Consider the following 14,947-nt stretch of genomic DNA (forward strand, 5'->3'; position numbering starts at 1 on the left):
CCTTGTAAATGAAACCTTAAAATCAGAAAACTTTGAAAAAGGTGAAATGTACATGAAGGTGTGTTTTCTTCCTGTTTTTTTTTTTTTTTTTTTTTTTTTGGCCTTACCAGGTCTTTTGGTCTTTTGTAGGCAGGTTTGTTTTTGGGATTGTTAAAAATGCCTAACAAAGTTGTTCTTTATACTTTCAGGATCTCTTACATATACAGCACCTGAAATTTTAAGGGGTACTGACTTCTCCACCACCAGTGACCTCTGGTCTTTGGGCTGTCTGCTTTATGAAATGTTTTCAGGTGATTACTTTCTGGTACAGTTTAAATCAGAGCTGGGCACACACAAAAAGATTAAATCTGTAGTTTGTGAGTATTTATCCTGGAAGACATGAAAACTAGCTTTTCTAAATTTTTATATATACTGGTTTTGGCTTGCTTCCCTCTGTATTCCTCCTGTATGCTTGTTGTCTAGGCATATGTCTAGAACCTTTGATATCTACGTCAAGGAACTGTTGACATACAGGTATTTTTCATGATAATCATTTGGAATGTTAACATGTGCCTACTTATTAAAAATTGTGATTATTAGTAGAAATTCTTGTAAAGGTACCTGTGCCTGTGAATTATTCAGATGTGTCCCTTGGCCCATACAGCCCTTAGATAATGGTCCACACATAATTAGCATCTTCGTTAGGATGATACGTTTTGAATTACAGAAATAGGAAAATATACAGACAGTGTGCCTCGTCTGTACCAGGCATTCAATAAGTAGTTATTGCTATATATATTTTTTTCCTGTAAGTTGTGTAGTCCTAAACTATCTATAGTTGAGATTTATTTAGAATTATAGGTTGGTAATAACAAACTATTGTTTAATTTTACAATGTTTCATGTCATTTCAGGAAGACCTCCATTCTTCTCAGAAAGTTTTTCAGAATTAATCGAAAAGATTTTTTATGCAGATCCTTTGCCACCTTTTCCAAAAGGTAGGAGTTTTGGGCACCTGGGTGGCCCAATTGGTTAAGTGTCCAACTTTGGCTCAGATCATGACCTTATGGTTCGTTGGTTTGAGCCCCACATTGGACTCTGTGCTGACAGCTCAGAGTCTGGAGCCTGCTTTGAATTCTTTGTCTCCCTCTCTCTATGCCTCTTCCCTGCTTGTGTGCATGCTCTCTCAAAAATAAACATTTAAAAAAACAAAACGTAGGGTTTTTTTTTTTTATTATAAATGCAGTTAGTTTACATCTGACACTATAAATGTACACTGTTACCCAAAGTCTGTTTTTGATTCCTAACCCCCAAATTTACATTTTATAAATAGTTCCAAGTTGATATTTTTAGAAATGTTAGCATTCCCTTTGCCTTCTTAAGATAATGAAAAAAAGCACTACTCATAGGTTTCTTCATTTAATTATTTTGTGCTCCTATATCAACAGAAGTCTGGTATAAAGATTTTAAAAACTCAAACTTTTGGGTTTCTTGTGAATGTACTATTTACTTACTTTGTACTCATGTTCCTTGTATTTATTTCTGTTTAGTGTTCGAGTAGGGATAAGTCAGGCATTTGTCAGCTCTTTCCTCGATGAATCAGGATGCCCCTGACAAGTTTTTAAAGACTTTAAACTAGATATAGTTGTAGTGTCTTAAAATGATTGGAACTTTAATCAAATGGATTTTGATATAACAATCTACCACTAACAATTTTAAGGCAAGACAAAGAAAAAAAACCAAAAGGCCCAAACATAGCATAGGAAAACACTTTAGTACATACCACAAGAAAAGTGAATCTTAAGATACACAAATGAAAACAGAACTTGATGAGGAAAACTTTTTAGAACTAATTAATGGAAAAACTGGGAATACAGAATTCTTTCAAGATTTCAAGGGTCATCCTAAATGAAAAAGCCAAAACGTTACTTTGAAAATAGTCTATACTTCTTAAAATAAAACTGCTTACTTTTTCTTTAACTTAAGAATGGTTGATTTCTACAAAATCTATTTCCTGTAATGATGACTTTGGATTATTGTTTTTGTTTTGAATACTAGAAGTATTGATTATTGTTTTGTCATTTAAAGATTTTTAGGCAGGGAACAGAAATCTGGAAATACAGGTGTCAAAGATCTGGTCAGGATACGTCTGGTGGCCCACACTTAATTAGGGATCTTCATCAGACTGTGGCCATCGTGCCCAATAGTGCCCTCTGTTGGATGTCTTTGTCCACTGTCTTCGGGGCCACTTGTATCCACAGACTGATAATTTGTGGTATATTCTAATTTAAAAAGAACTAACATTTACAGACTATTGGAATTGGACAGTGTCATAATATTGTGACATTATTTTCCTGTTAAAAATCTTTAAAAGAGAGAGGGGGAGAAAAGAGGGATTGCAAATATTCTTATCACCATACATTATAAAGCCAAGTTGGTCAAATTAAGAATGCCTCAGAAAATGAGGCATAATTAAAAGTTGAGACAAGGATGTGAATTTGTCAGCCTGGTGATCCTGGCCAGGCTTATTCAGTAAAGAGAAAGTGTAGAGGTTAGTCCAAATTTAGTTTTTGAGATTCATGTTTTTTATGGTCTAGGAAAAAATGTTTTTTATTTTTATGCCCATTCCTCACCCCCATTAAATGGAGGATATAATTGTTAATGGATTCAGTGTTCTCTTAAATGTGTGCTCAGATACTATCACTCTAAAGTTTATGCACGGCATATATTCATGTACTTACCACTTTTTTTTTTTTCTTTTTGGGTATCAATTTGTGTATAGATTCTTCTCTTCCTAAAGCTTCTTCAGATTTTATTAATTTGCTTGATGGTTTACTTCAAAAAGATCCTCAGAAAAGGTATGTATGGATAGTATTTTGATATGAATGAGAAGAATCTTTTTCTCCTTTCATGTACTTCTAAAATAGTACTGTTCTTAATATACACAGAACTTTTAAAATTACCTCTTTAAAAAAATATGAATTTACATTAAGAGTGTTTTCTATTTGCAGGTTTTTTTTTTTTTTAAGTTCTTATTTTAGGGGTGCCTGGGTGGCTTAGTCGGTTGAGTGTCCCAACTGTTTATTTTGGCTCGGGTCACGATCCTGGGGTTATGGGATTAGCCCTGTGTCAAGCTCTGTGCCGAGCGTGGATCCTGTTTGAATTCCCCCTCTCTCCCTCCCCCGCCCTCTCCTCTTCTCTCCCTCCGTCCCTCCCCCCCCCCAACTTGTGCTTTTGCTCTGTCTGAAAAAAAAAAAAATTTAGGGGCCCCTGGGTGTCTCGGTTGGTTAAGCGTCCGACTTCGGCTCAGGTCACGATCTCGCAGTTCGTGGGTTCGAGCCCCACGTTGGGCTCTGTGCTGACAGCTCAGAGCCTGGAGCCTGCTTCGGATTCTGTGTCTCCTTCTCTCTCTGCCCCTCCCTTGCTTGTGTTCTCTCTCTCTCTCAAAAACAAACATTACAAAATTAAAAAAAAAATTCATTGCAGTTAGTTAACATCTAGTGTAATGTTAAGTGTACAGTAGAGTGATTCAACGCTTCCGTACGTCACCTGGTTCTCATCACAACAGGTGCCATCCTCAGTCCCCATCGCCTAGTTAACCGAGCTCTCCTCTCGTAACCATCAGTGTGTGTTCTGTAATTAAGAACCTGGTTTGTCTCTCTATCTCTGTTTGCAGGGATTTTTAATCATGAGGAAGGTTTAAAGTCCATTTCTCCTTCAATGTATTAAATAGTTGCCTAATTGGTTGACAGATTTCCTTGTAACTTCTTAAGTCCAGGAAGGGCATTGTTTTTCATTGTCGATTTCAGGCACTCTTGAACTAGGGATGATACTGTCAAGATACAGTTACTCTAATAACTGCTGAGCGGTATTTTAATATGATGTGTTTTTATGATAATCCTGTCACAGTGAGAGTGCCGAGTGAGAGGCCAATAGGCACAGCTTGAATTTTCTGGGTTGCAGTAATGGCAGCAAATGAGAAGCCACTGCGGCATGGGGTTGTAGAAGGCAGGTGAGGAGTCCGGAGCGGGTCTCCCTGGGTTAGCAGACAAGAACAGTTGGTTTCTAGCTCAGATTGTCGCTAGGTATCTGGGGCGTAGGGGTGGTTTAGGCAAGTGTTTGGGGTCTCTGCGTCAGGGTGTAAAACGAAGAGTCAATTTAATGTAACATAGGAAATCACCCATTCTCCAGCTTCGTTAAATATAGAAAAAAAGCGCAGACGGAATTGCTAATTCCCCTTGTGCTTACAATGGAATACTCTCAGGATTAGCGTTATTTTGCTCTAGTCTTCCAGATGCCTTTTGATAGGGTACACATCTACTTGATTTGCGATGGGTATCCACATGTCCACATATTTATATCCCTATATTGTATATACTTGTTTGCATAAATGATACTGCTCTATAACCTAGTTCTGTCCACTTCTGTCCCTTTTATTTACTTTTTGACAGCAAGAGAGAGCACACAAGTACAAACAGGGGAGGGGCAGAAAGAGGAGAGAGAATCCCAGGCAGGCTCAGTGGTGTCAGTGCAGAGCCCATCGTGGGGCTCAAACTCAAGAACCATGAGATCATGACCTGAGCCCAAATCAAGAGTCAGAAGGTTAGCTGACTGAGTGATTGAGCCACCCAGGCACCCCGAGAGTACTTCCTTTTGGTTTTTATTTTTTTTTAAATGTGTGTTTATTTTTGTGAGCGAGTAAGCAGGGGAGGGGTAGAGAGAGACGGAGAGAGAGAATCTCAAGCAGACTCCACATTGTCAGTACAGAGCCTGATGATGGGCTCGAACTCACAAACTCTGAGATCATGACCTGAGCTGATATCAAGAGTGGGACGCTTAACTGACTGAGCCACCCAGGCGCCCCTAGAGTACTTCTTGACTTGGAATATCACGTGCACTGGTACAGTAAATACCCTTTTGTGTATTTGTTACTGTTCCTTTAGGCAGTCACCTCCTTGGAGTTTTCTGACAGTGGGGTTGGTGGCCAGAGGCTTAGAACATGAAACAATTTGGTGCATTTGTTACCTGCTTGGAATGTGTGCTGGCGTAGCACCTCCAGAGAGCCCCTTCCCTCCCAGTATTACCTACATCAGACTTTGTTGACCTTCTACGTTTTTGCTAAGTTGACAAAAAAGAAATTTTGCTTCATTGGCAATTTTTATTTCTCTGTTCGTGTTTTTTAGGAGCCCTTTGTGAAAAAGGGATATTATATGTGATTACAGATACCTTCTGTTTCAATTTTGATCAAAGTAATTTTTATTTCAATAGGCATTTTGAACAGTCCAGTTTTCTTTATTTTGAAATTTTAGTCAGGCTTAGCCATTCTGAGTCCGATGATTATAACTAGAAGCTTACTCTATTAATAGTAAAAATTAATGCTTTGCAAGTGAGTCTGGCTTTTAGGTACAGCCTAAAGTTTTTAAAAAAATTTTTATTTTAGAGAGAGTGCACTGCACCAGTGGGGGGAAAGAGCAGAGGCTGGGGGTGGTGAGGGGGCAGAGAAGGAGAATGCCAAGCAGGCTCCATGCTCCTTGTGGATCCTGACGTGGAACCAGACATGGGACCTGATCCCATGACCCTGGGATCGTGACCTGAGCTGATATCAGGAGTCAGATGCCCAGCTGACTGCACCACCCAGGCACCCCAGCCAGCGTCAGGTCATTTTAACGTGGGCAAAGTAGCTGGATAACATTTGACTCCTACAGAGACGTGTGACTGTAAAATTGTGAGGTTGATTTTCTTGTTTATTTCTGAATGAAATTCTAAAAGTGAAGTCCCAAAAATGAAAGTCATGAAACAGGTAGGGTAGGTAGAATAAAGGATGATAGAGTTATAGATTGATAATATTTGTTATATTTCCTTAAAAATGTTAAGCTAATGGGGCACCCAGGTGGCTCACTTGGTTGGGCGTCTGACTTGGGCGCGGGTTGTGACCTCAGGGTTTGAGTTTGAGCCCTGTTACTTGCTGTTGTCAGCACAGAAGCCCTCTGTGGATCTTCTGTTCCCCTGTCTGTCTCTCTGTCTCTGTCTGTCTCCTCTGATCACACTCTCACTCAGGGAAAAAAAAAAAAAAAAAGGAACAGTAACTATAATTTAAAAAATGGTAAATAAAATTTTAAGCTAATTATAGGCTCCTTTCATAGACTCTTTTGAGAACCCAAAATGTTTTCATTAGGCTCCACGCAATATGAACCAATACTGAGTTTTTAGACTCTTTCATTCTGTACCATTTAAGGCTTCAGAATTATTTTTTGCGTGTTGCTAAGAGGTTAATTGTATACTAAAATGCCAGTAAAATATGAATTGCGGAGGTACATTTGAATGGAGAAATTTATAAACTATAAAATCTGATATATGTAATTGGGACATGACTTGGGAACTATGCATGGTAAATCGTGAAAAGAATTTTAACATTTATGTTTTGTCTAGATTAACTTGGGCAGGCCTATTGCAGCATTCATTTTGGAAGGATGCTTTCGCTAGGAGAGATCATGAATCGAGCACTGAGGATTCCATCGTCAGGTAGTGTATAAGCTTACCTTTGTGTGGGGGGACGTGGTTATCAGATGACCATACTGATTACTGTTCTAATAATGCAGCGTCAATGACGTAAATTTGTCTGTTTTCATACTAGGAGAAAATCAAGCATTTGTTCAAGCGTGCTTGAAGAGTTTAGTCATGACCTTATGTGTTTGCGATTTTGCTCATTTTTCCGATCAGTTTCTTCTCCAGTCAGTGATTGAGTATGGTGGTCATTAGTTCTGTTCATCAACTATAACTCACTTCCCACCTTGCAAGCACATGGTGGGATCTCCTAGCCCCCTCTTGAGTCAGGCATGGTCACGTGACTTGCTTTGGTTAATGAAATGGGAACAGAAGTGATGTGTGTTCGTTCTGCATAGACGCTTGAAGAGCCAGTATGAGGTTGGCCACACTGCTTCCTCCTCATGAGGTAATTGGGAAGACAGTGTCCAAATGGAGTTGCTGTCAGGCTGGGTCTTTAGTGACTGTGATGGGCATAGCTTCCTTGCCGGCCTTTAGTGGCTGTGTGCATGAGGGAGACAGGACATTCTAAGCCACAAAGATTTGTGGGTTGCAGGTTACCACAGCATAACCTACCTCCTGTCTCATTCTGACTAATATACCTCGTTTTTATTATAAAATCTTCTTAGCCCAGGACACTTAAAAAAGGGATGGTATGAAGAACAAGGTGAGGAGTGGTCGAATCAGGGCCCGATAATTGACCCCCCCCCCCCCCCCCCGCCTCCGCCCCCGTCAGCTTATTCAGTGATGAATGGTTGTGTGATTCTTGGTTCTCATCTTGGCAAATTCAGCGTGTTGGATAGAGAAGGTCTCTCCTAAATATTCTATTTAAGGTCTCTCTCAAACTTGGGTTTCTCTGGTCCAGTGAGACTCAACCACGCTCCTACCATTGTGTTTCGCTCTGTGGGGACTAATAGAAAGCGGGGCTCTGGTCGTGGTCCTCCAGTGTCTGCAAGGCACAGAAGACCTCTGACCTTAGTGTGTCCTCTTCCTTGTTAATCTCTATGCCTTTGGTTTCTTTTCTTGCCTTATAGCCCTTGCTAGGACTTTTTCAGTAAGGCACTGAATCAGGAGTGATGAAAATGAACCTCTTTGCCTGGTTTCTGCCTTTTGAGATGAAAGCACTCAGCCTTTCACCATTAAGTACGATGAGTTGGAGGTTCATGTAGCTGCCCTTCTTCAGTTCGAATCTGAATTCGATTTTTGAATTTTGTCAGATGCCTTTTTGTATCGGTTGATAAGATCATGTGGTTTTTCTTCTTTAGACTGTGGTTTTCAAATACTGAGCCAGCCTTGCAGTCCCACAATAAGCCCCACTTAGTCGTGGTGTGTTACAGGTTTTGTGTCTTGCTGGATGTTTGGGGCCAAGTGGCAGGAGGACAGTGAGAGAGGAGGAAAAAGAACAGGACGGCAGGGATTTGCCTCCTGTTCTTCAGATCATAACTCTCTGGCTACAGAAGATGCCCCTCTGTGAGTTCGAGCCACTGGCCAGGAGCTGCTGCTGTTCCCAGCTAGCTGCTGCAGGGTTACCTGGTAGCAGGGATAGAATAAAATGGAAAAAGGAAAAAAAAAAGTTAAACCATGGCATTTCCTTTGTCCTGACCTATAGGGGGTCCCCTTTCCTGTTTCTTAGAACAGAAATAGAAGGCTTCTCTTAGAGGCTCCTTTTGTCTGTACTCAGTGCCAGGCAATACTGGAAGGGGAAAAATAAGAGGGAAGTTCACTGCCAGGTTACTGGTACTTACAAACTTAGGGGCTCTGGTTTACTTGCCCGATCTGCCACTTATTTCCCACTGATAAGATTTATAGACAGTACAAAGCCTTGCGTATAGTAAGTGCTCACTTTAGCTACTCAGTGACCATGCTTCTCTAACTCCATGGCTTTGCCAGATGGTACGTGTAATTTCATGAACTTTTCCAACCTCTTGTTCTACACAGAATACCATAGAAAGCTCAAAAATAAGTTTGATTGTGTTGGCTTTCTCCTGTTGAGCAGCGGAAAAGTGATGGAGCATTCTGGGACCCAGGATTCCAAGGAGGTTTTGAAGCCAAGTGGACAAGCCAAGGGGGACAAGAGTGGTCAGCGATTGAGTCAGTCTTTCAGACTAGGTGAGCTTTCGCTGGAGCACGTTCTTGCCGCTGAGGATGCCGTTTCTGAGATATTCTAGTTTTTGCTACCATTCTCTTTAAATTTCTGCTTGCATCATGCCCTGCTCCTGGTATTTTTGGTTCTTTACACGTAATGTTTTTTCTGTCCTGCCACAGAAAATCCAGCTGAGTTGCGGCCTAGAAGTACGGTTGGGGGTCAACCGAATGAGTCCATGTTTCTTCTGAGGTATGTAAGATGACAGCAGCAAGGAATCCCTGCGTGATGACAGTCAGGTCTTCTTAAAGCATCTGTTGTCCTGCTGGCAAACCGTGTTCCCCAGAGATGAAGCGCAGGGTTGTGGATGCCGAATTCCGTATCCGTCTGCTTTTGAAGTTCGTGTTAAGTGCTGGCCAATGGAATGTTGATGTGGCTGTGCATTTTTAAACGTTTAGAACCAAACCAGGGGCTCCTGGGTGGCTCAATTGGTTAAGCATCTGACTTAGGCTCAGGTCATGATCTCAGAGTTCGTGGGTTCGAGTCTCGCGTCGGGCTCTGTGCTGACAGCTCAGGGCCTGGAGCCTGCTTGGGATTCTGTGTCTCCCTCTCTCTCTGTTCCTCTGCCGGTTCGTGCTTTGTCTCTCAAAAATAATAAACGTTAAAAAAAAATTTAAAAAAGTTTTTAACCGAACCACCTGTCTTTATTTATAAGGGTTAAAACCTCCTCATTTTTACTTGCCCTTCAAATAGAATTGAATGTGAAATTTTAGCAGTCAAGCTTCTTTATTGAATACTTTGAGGAAAGAACAGGTGTTTTTGTTAAACATTTTTCTAAAAAATTTTTATATTAAAAAAATTTATTTTTGAGAGACAGAAGAGAGGGAGCAGAGGATCTGAAGCAGTTCTGTGCTGACAGCAGAGAGCCCGATGTGGGGCTCAAACTCACAAACCATGAGATTGTGACCGAAGCCGAAGTTGGATGCTTAATCGATTGAGTCACCCAGGCATGCCATGTTAAATGTTGTTTTATGTGGAGACTTAAATAATGTTTTTTAATACTGTAATCATTGAAGTAATTTTAAAGAGAACAGGATGGCATTTTAATATAATTAAGAGCAATGTATTTAAAATTTTAATATGTACACGTCAAGTGTTGTATTTATAGCTTTAGTCCTGTACATAAATAGTTTTATTTAATGACAAAGGGGTTATAACAGTGAACTAAAATTTCCTGACTTGTTTTACCCTATGAAAATACAAAGTATATTGAATTTATCTATATACATTCTAGTCATTAATTCAGTTTTTTAAAAAACTTTGTACAATCTTTGGCATATTTCGTGAGTTAAACTACTTGTTTAATGAATGACTAAAAACAGATGAGTGAAAGAGACATAAATGTAAAAAAAAAAAAAAAAAAAAACAACATAAATATAAACATAAAAAAAGACCCTAATGATCTCAGTGGAAAAATTTCTTAATATGTGAAAAACTCCAGAGACCCAGGAGTAATGGAGTTACCCACAGAGTATGACCAGCATTCTTTAATTTCTTAATGTTTATTTATTTTTGAGAGAAAGAGGCACACACGCAGAGTGTGAGCAGGAGAGGGGCAGAGAGAGGGAGACACAGAATCTGAAGCAGGCTCCAGGCCCTGAGCCATCAGCACAGATCTGGATGCGGGGCTCGAACTTACGAACTGTGAGATCATGACCTGAACTGAAGTCAGATTCTTAACCGACTGAGCCACCCAGGTGCCCCTGACCAGCATTTTTAAGTATAGGAGGAATCATTAAACATAGATACAGATTATAACTTGTTCCTTATCTTAAATAGGTACCAAGATGATTTTCCATATCAAACATTTTCTGAAATAGAATTGCAAATATTTTCCATCCTTTGTAGACTATCTGATCTATATTACTATGTTAATCCTGCTGATACGAGCAGACATTTAAAAAATAATAAAATCAAGAGTGTCTGAGTAGCTTAGTCAGTTGGACATCTGACTCTTCATCTTATCTCCGGTCTTGATCTTGGGGTCGTGAGTTCAGGCCCTGCATTGGGCTCTGCGCTGGGCATGGGGCCTACTTAAAAAAGAAAAAAAAAAAAAAATCAATGTTTTAAGGTTTCTGGTTAAAATAGAAAATACTATATATAGCATAGGTGCTATAAATAAATAATAAATTAGCCAGGAAACTGGAAATATTTGCAAAAAAGGTGTTGTATAAACAGAAATTAGAGTTTAAATTTATGAGATCACCCAGAATCTTGACATTCTGCCATTTTATCATGAGATGTGTTTTTTCCCAGATAATAGTAAACAGGATAGAGTTTCTGCACTCTGAATAATGTTGACCGGTATGTATTTTCCAGTTCTCGCCCGACTCCGAGAACTAGCAGTGCGGTCGGACTAAGTCCTGGTGAGGATAGGACTCAACATTCACCACAGAAGGCTTCTCCTTTGACCAAGGTGAGCAGGGATGGAATCTTTCTTTCCTTTTCCTTTCTTGCTTTTCTTTCCTTCTTTCTTAGCATAAGGTATGGAGACGCAGAAGAATAGTTCCAAGTTGATGTCCAAACTATGATTGTAATGACAAAATTTGCAATTAAGTCACTTTCTTTATCACTCTCTTTTTCTGGTAAGTACTCCTACGAGAGCATTGTTTCATAGTTATTTTTTTTGGTAACAGCCTCAGTAACATCTGATTGACATCCCATTTAATTCACCACTTAGAGTGTATGGTTCGGGGACTTTGTGCATATTCCCAGTCACGTAGCCACCACCACAGTCATTCTGAGAACACTCGCCTCCCACAGGGAAATGCTATACCTATTAGCAGTCACTCCCGTCCCCTCCGTTTCTCTTCCCTCTCACCCTAGGCAGCCACTAATCTTGCTCTCTTGATAAATTTGTCTCTTCTGGACGCTGCAAATGAATGAAGTAACACAATAGGTCCGTTTTTGTGACTGGCTTTTTTCACATAACACGGTATATCAGTACTGTGTTCCTTTTTATTGCCAAATAATTGGTTGTATGTACCACATTTTTCCATTCATCAGTTGGTGGACATTTGGGTTGTGTTTCCACCTTTTGGCTGTCGTGAACAATGCTGCTGTGAATGTTTGCGTACAGCGTTTTGAGCGGGCCTGCGTTGAATTTCGCCTTATACCTGCAGGAGTGTAATTGTGGCATCGTGTGCTGACTGTGTTAAACCTTCCAAAGAACTGCCAGACTGGTTTTCAAGGCAGCTGGGCCGTTTTACATTCTCACTAGCAGCGTGTGAGGCTTCCGGTTTTTACCATCTCTAACAAAACTAGTTACTGTCTTTTTTCCTAATTGTGGTAAAATACATGTTGCATAGAACTTACCATTTAACTATTTTTTAGTCGTACGGTTCTGTGATGTTAAGTACATTCCCATTTTTGTGCCACTGTCCTCACTCTCCGTCTCCAGGACTGTTTGATCACCCCAAATTGAGACGCTGTGCCCACTAAACAACAGCTCCCCACCTCCTTTCCTCCCAGCCGTGGCAGCCGCTGTTCTATCTTCTGCCTCTGTGCCCGCTAATCTCCTATAAGTGGAACCGTACAAAATTAGCCCTTTTGTGTCTGGCCTGTTGCACTTAGCATGATGTGTTCAAGGTCTAGCGTGTGTCAGAATTCCATTCCCTTTTCAGGCTGAGTAATACTTCGTTGTGTGTAGGTACCACATTGTGTTTATCCACGCATCCACCTTTGGCCACTCGGGTTGCTTCAGCCTTTGGGCCATTGTGGATAATGCTGCATTATAGCCAGACGAGGAGGTGTGAAATTATACCTAGTTTTGATTTGCATTTCTGATGGCTGATTTTATTGAGCATCTTTTCATGTGCTTATGGGCCATTTGTATATCTCCTTTGAAAGAATGTCTTTTTTTTTTTTTTTTTTTTTTTTACATTTTATTTATTTTTGAGAAACAGAGTGAAACAAAGTGTGAGCAGGGGAAGGGCAGAGAGAGAAGGAGACACAGAATCTGAAGCAGGCTCCAGGCTCTGAGCAAGCAGTCGGCATAGAGCCCGATGCGGGGCTGGAACCCACAAACTGTGAGATCGTGACCTGAGCTGAAGTCGGATGCTCAACCGACTGAGCCACCCAGGCGCCCCTGAAAGAATGTCTTTTCAAATCTTGGCTCATTTATTGAGTTGTAGGGAATTCTTTATGTATCCTAGGTATGTGATTTATAAATCTTCCACCCTGTGGATTGTGTTTTTCAATGGTGTCCTTTGAGGCACGGAAGTGTTTATTTTTATTTATTTATTTTTTGAGAGAGAGAGGGAGAGCAAGAGCACGTACACGTGGGGGAGAGGGGCAGAGGGAGAGAGAGAACTCCAAGCAGGCTCCATAACTCAGCATGGAGGCTGTGGGATGACTTTGGCATCATTACCTGACCTGAAATAAGGGTCGGCTGCTCAACTGACTAAGCCATCCTGGCACCGGAAGCACAGAAGTTCTTAATTTTGATGTAGTTCAAATTATTTTTTTTGTGTGTGTGTTGTTGCTTAGGCTTCTGGTGTCATAATTTAGAAACCATTGCCTACTCCAAGGTCACAAAAGTTTATGTCTGCGCTTAGCTCTTTAGGTCTTAAATCCATTTGAGTTAATTTTTGTACACAGCATGAGGCAGAGGGTTCAGCTTCATTGTTTTGCGTGTGGATTTCCATTTGTCTCGGCACCATTTGTTGAAAAGACTGTTCTTTCCCAGTTCATTGTCCTGGCGTTCTTGTTGACTATCAATTGGCCGTAAAGGTGAGGTTTATTTCTGGACTCTGTTCTGTTGATCTCTGCATCTTTCTTCATGCTGGTCGCATAGTAACTAACTGGCTACTCTTGATCACTGTAGCTTTTTAGTAAGTTTTGAAGTCAGGAGGTGTGATTCTTCCAATTTTGTCCTTTTTCAAGGTTGTTTTGGCTACTCTGGGTCCCTTGCATTTCCATGTGAATTTTAGGATCAGTTTGTATGTTAGTTATATGTGAGGGAAAATTGTGTAACAGTAAAAATGCATTTTATTTTATTTAGTTTTAGAGCGAGAGTGTGAGTAGGGAAGTGGTGGAGGAAGAAGAGGGAGCGAATCCTAAGCAGACCCCATGCTCAGTGCTGAGTCCAACCCAGAGCTTGATCCCACGACCTGGGATCATGACCTGAGCTGTTACCAAGAGTTGGATGCTTAACCAGCTGAACCACCCGGGTGCCCCCAAAAATGCATTTTGAAATGTAACAGATGTTGAGTCTCTTCTGGCCATGGTTATTGTAGAGGAGTGCACTTAATCGTTTTATTGAGAATAGTCAAGCAGTAATTGTATATGTAGTATATGAGAGTTTATCTTGTATAATTTTTTAAGTGATTTTTTTTATTCAATTACAAAATCTTTATAACTGTAGAAAACTTGGAAAATGTACAGGAGGACAAAGGAAAACTACTTGTAACTTTATTATCCAGGGTAACCACTGGTTATATTTTGATATTTCTATCTCTGAGTCTATACATACATGTTCATTTTCAAACAAGGGAACATAATTTTATGATTGCAGTGTTTGATCACTTTATTCCTGAGAATTCTATTTTATTTTGCTGTTGTGAGTGGGTATTTCATTTTTAGACTGTTAACTGTGCATATGTTTCATTTATATATAGGAAATTAATTTTTATATATACATTTCTAATTGGTCTACCTTACTAATTCTTAATATGTTTTTAGTTCATTCATGTTGACATTTCTTTGAAGTCTTTCTGTCTTAAATGTCCATGCTTTTAAACATTAAATTCTTTGTTTTACAAAGTTCCTCCTTATTCTTCATGTGTTTTTTGATAAGTCTGTTTTCTAAGTTGCAAAGGGGTGGTCTTGTTTCCAAGAACCTAGTTAGCTAATTATTCCTTTAGTCATGCTCTTGCCTCAGTTTTGGAGAATTTCCTCATTTTTCACTTCACTGTTTTGTTTTGTTTTTTTCTGTTTTGTTCTGTTTGTTGGTCAGTGTTTCAGTGGAAGTCCCCCCCCCCCCCCCCCGCCCCGCTACCCGTGCAAAGAGGTGTTTTTATTAAAGCATGGGGATAGGCTCCATGGGCAGGAAGAGCTGCCTCAGTGGAAGTTGTTAAAGCATAAATCCACTTTTTTTTTTTTTTTTTTTTTTTTTTGGTCTGATGTGAAGTCCTCAGGTGGCATCACACTAGGAATGAGAGTTATGTTTAAGTAGAACACAAAGAAAAATCTCAAATACGGTTAGTCATTTTCATTATGTGTTAACTCTACTTTAGCTTTTATTATTATTTAAAACATTTTTTTTTTTAATGTTTAAATTTGA

General features: G+C 39.9%; 1 protein-coding gene across 15 annotated transcripts in view; it reads left to right on the forward strand.

Moving 5' to 3' along the window:
* Window positions 1-14,947, forward strand: part of ULK4 (unc-51 like kinase 4) — a 571,537-nt gene that overhangs the window by 17,701 nt on the left and 538,889 nt on the right. For 14 of the 15 annotated variants that reach the window (XR_006222024.1, XR_006222025.1, XR_006222026.1 and 11 more), the window contains 7 exons: window positions 189-290; window positions 893-976; window positions 2,761-2,836; window positions 6,408-6,500; window positions 8,515-8,630; window positions 8,787-8,856; window positions 10,984-11,080. Coding sequence is in view for 12 of the 15 variants with exons in the window: in XM_042998368.1 (XP_042854302.1) it covers window positions 189-290; window positions 893-976; window positions 2,761-2,836; window positions 6,408-6,500; window positions 8,515-8,630; window positions 8,787-8,856; window positions 10,984-11,080 (638 nt within the window). In the remaining 3 variants the exon portion in view is untranslated. The remainder of the gene's footprint in view (window positions 1-188; window positions 291-892; window positions 977-2,760; window positions 2,837-6,407; window positions 6,501-8,514; window positions 8,631-8,786; window positions 8,857-10,983; window positions 11,081-14,947) is intronic. The other variant, XM_007080998.2, reaches the window with a different exon arrangement.

This window comes from Panthera tigris, chromosome C2 (genome assembly GCF_018350195.1).
Source record: "Panthera tigris isolate Pti1 chromosome C2, P.tigris_Pti1_mat1.1, whole genome shotgun sequence".
In the NCBI taxonomy this organism is placed as follows: domain Eukaryota; kingdom Metazoa; phylum Chordata; class Mammalia; order Carnivora; family Felidae; genus Panthera; species Panthera tigris.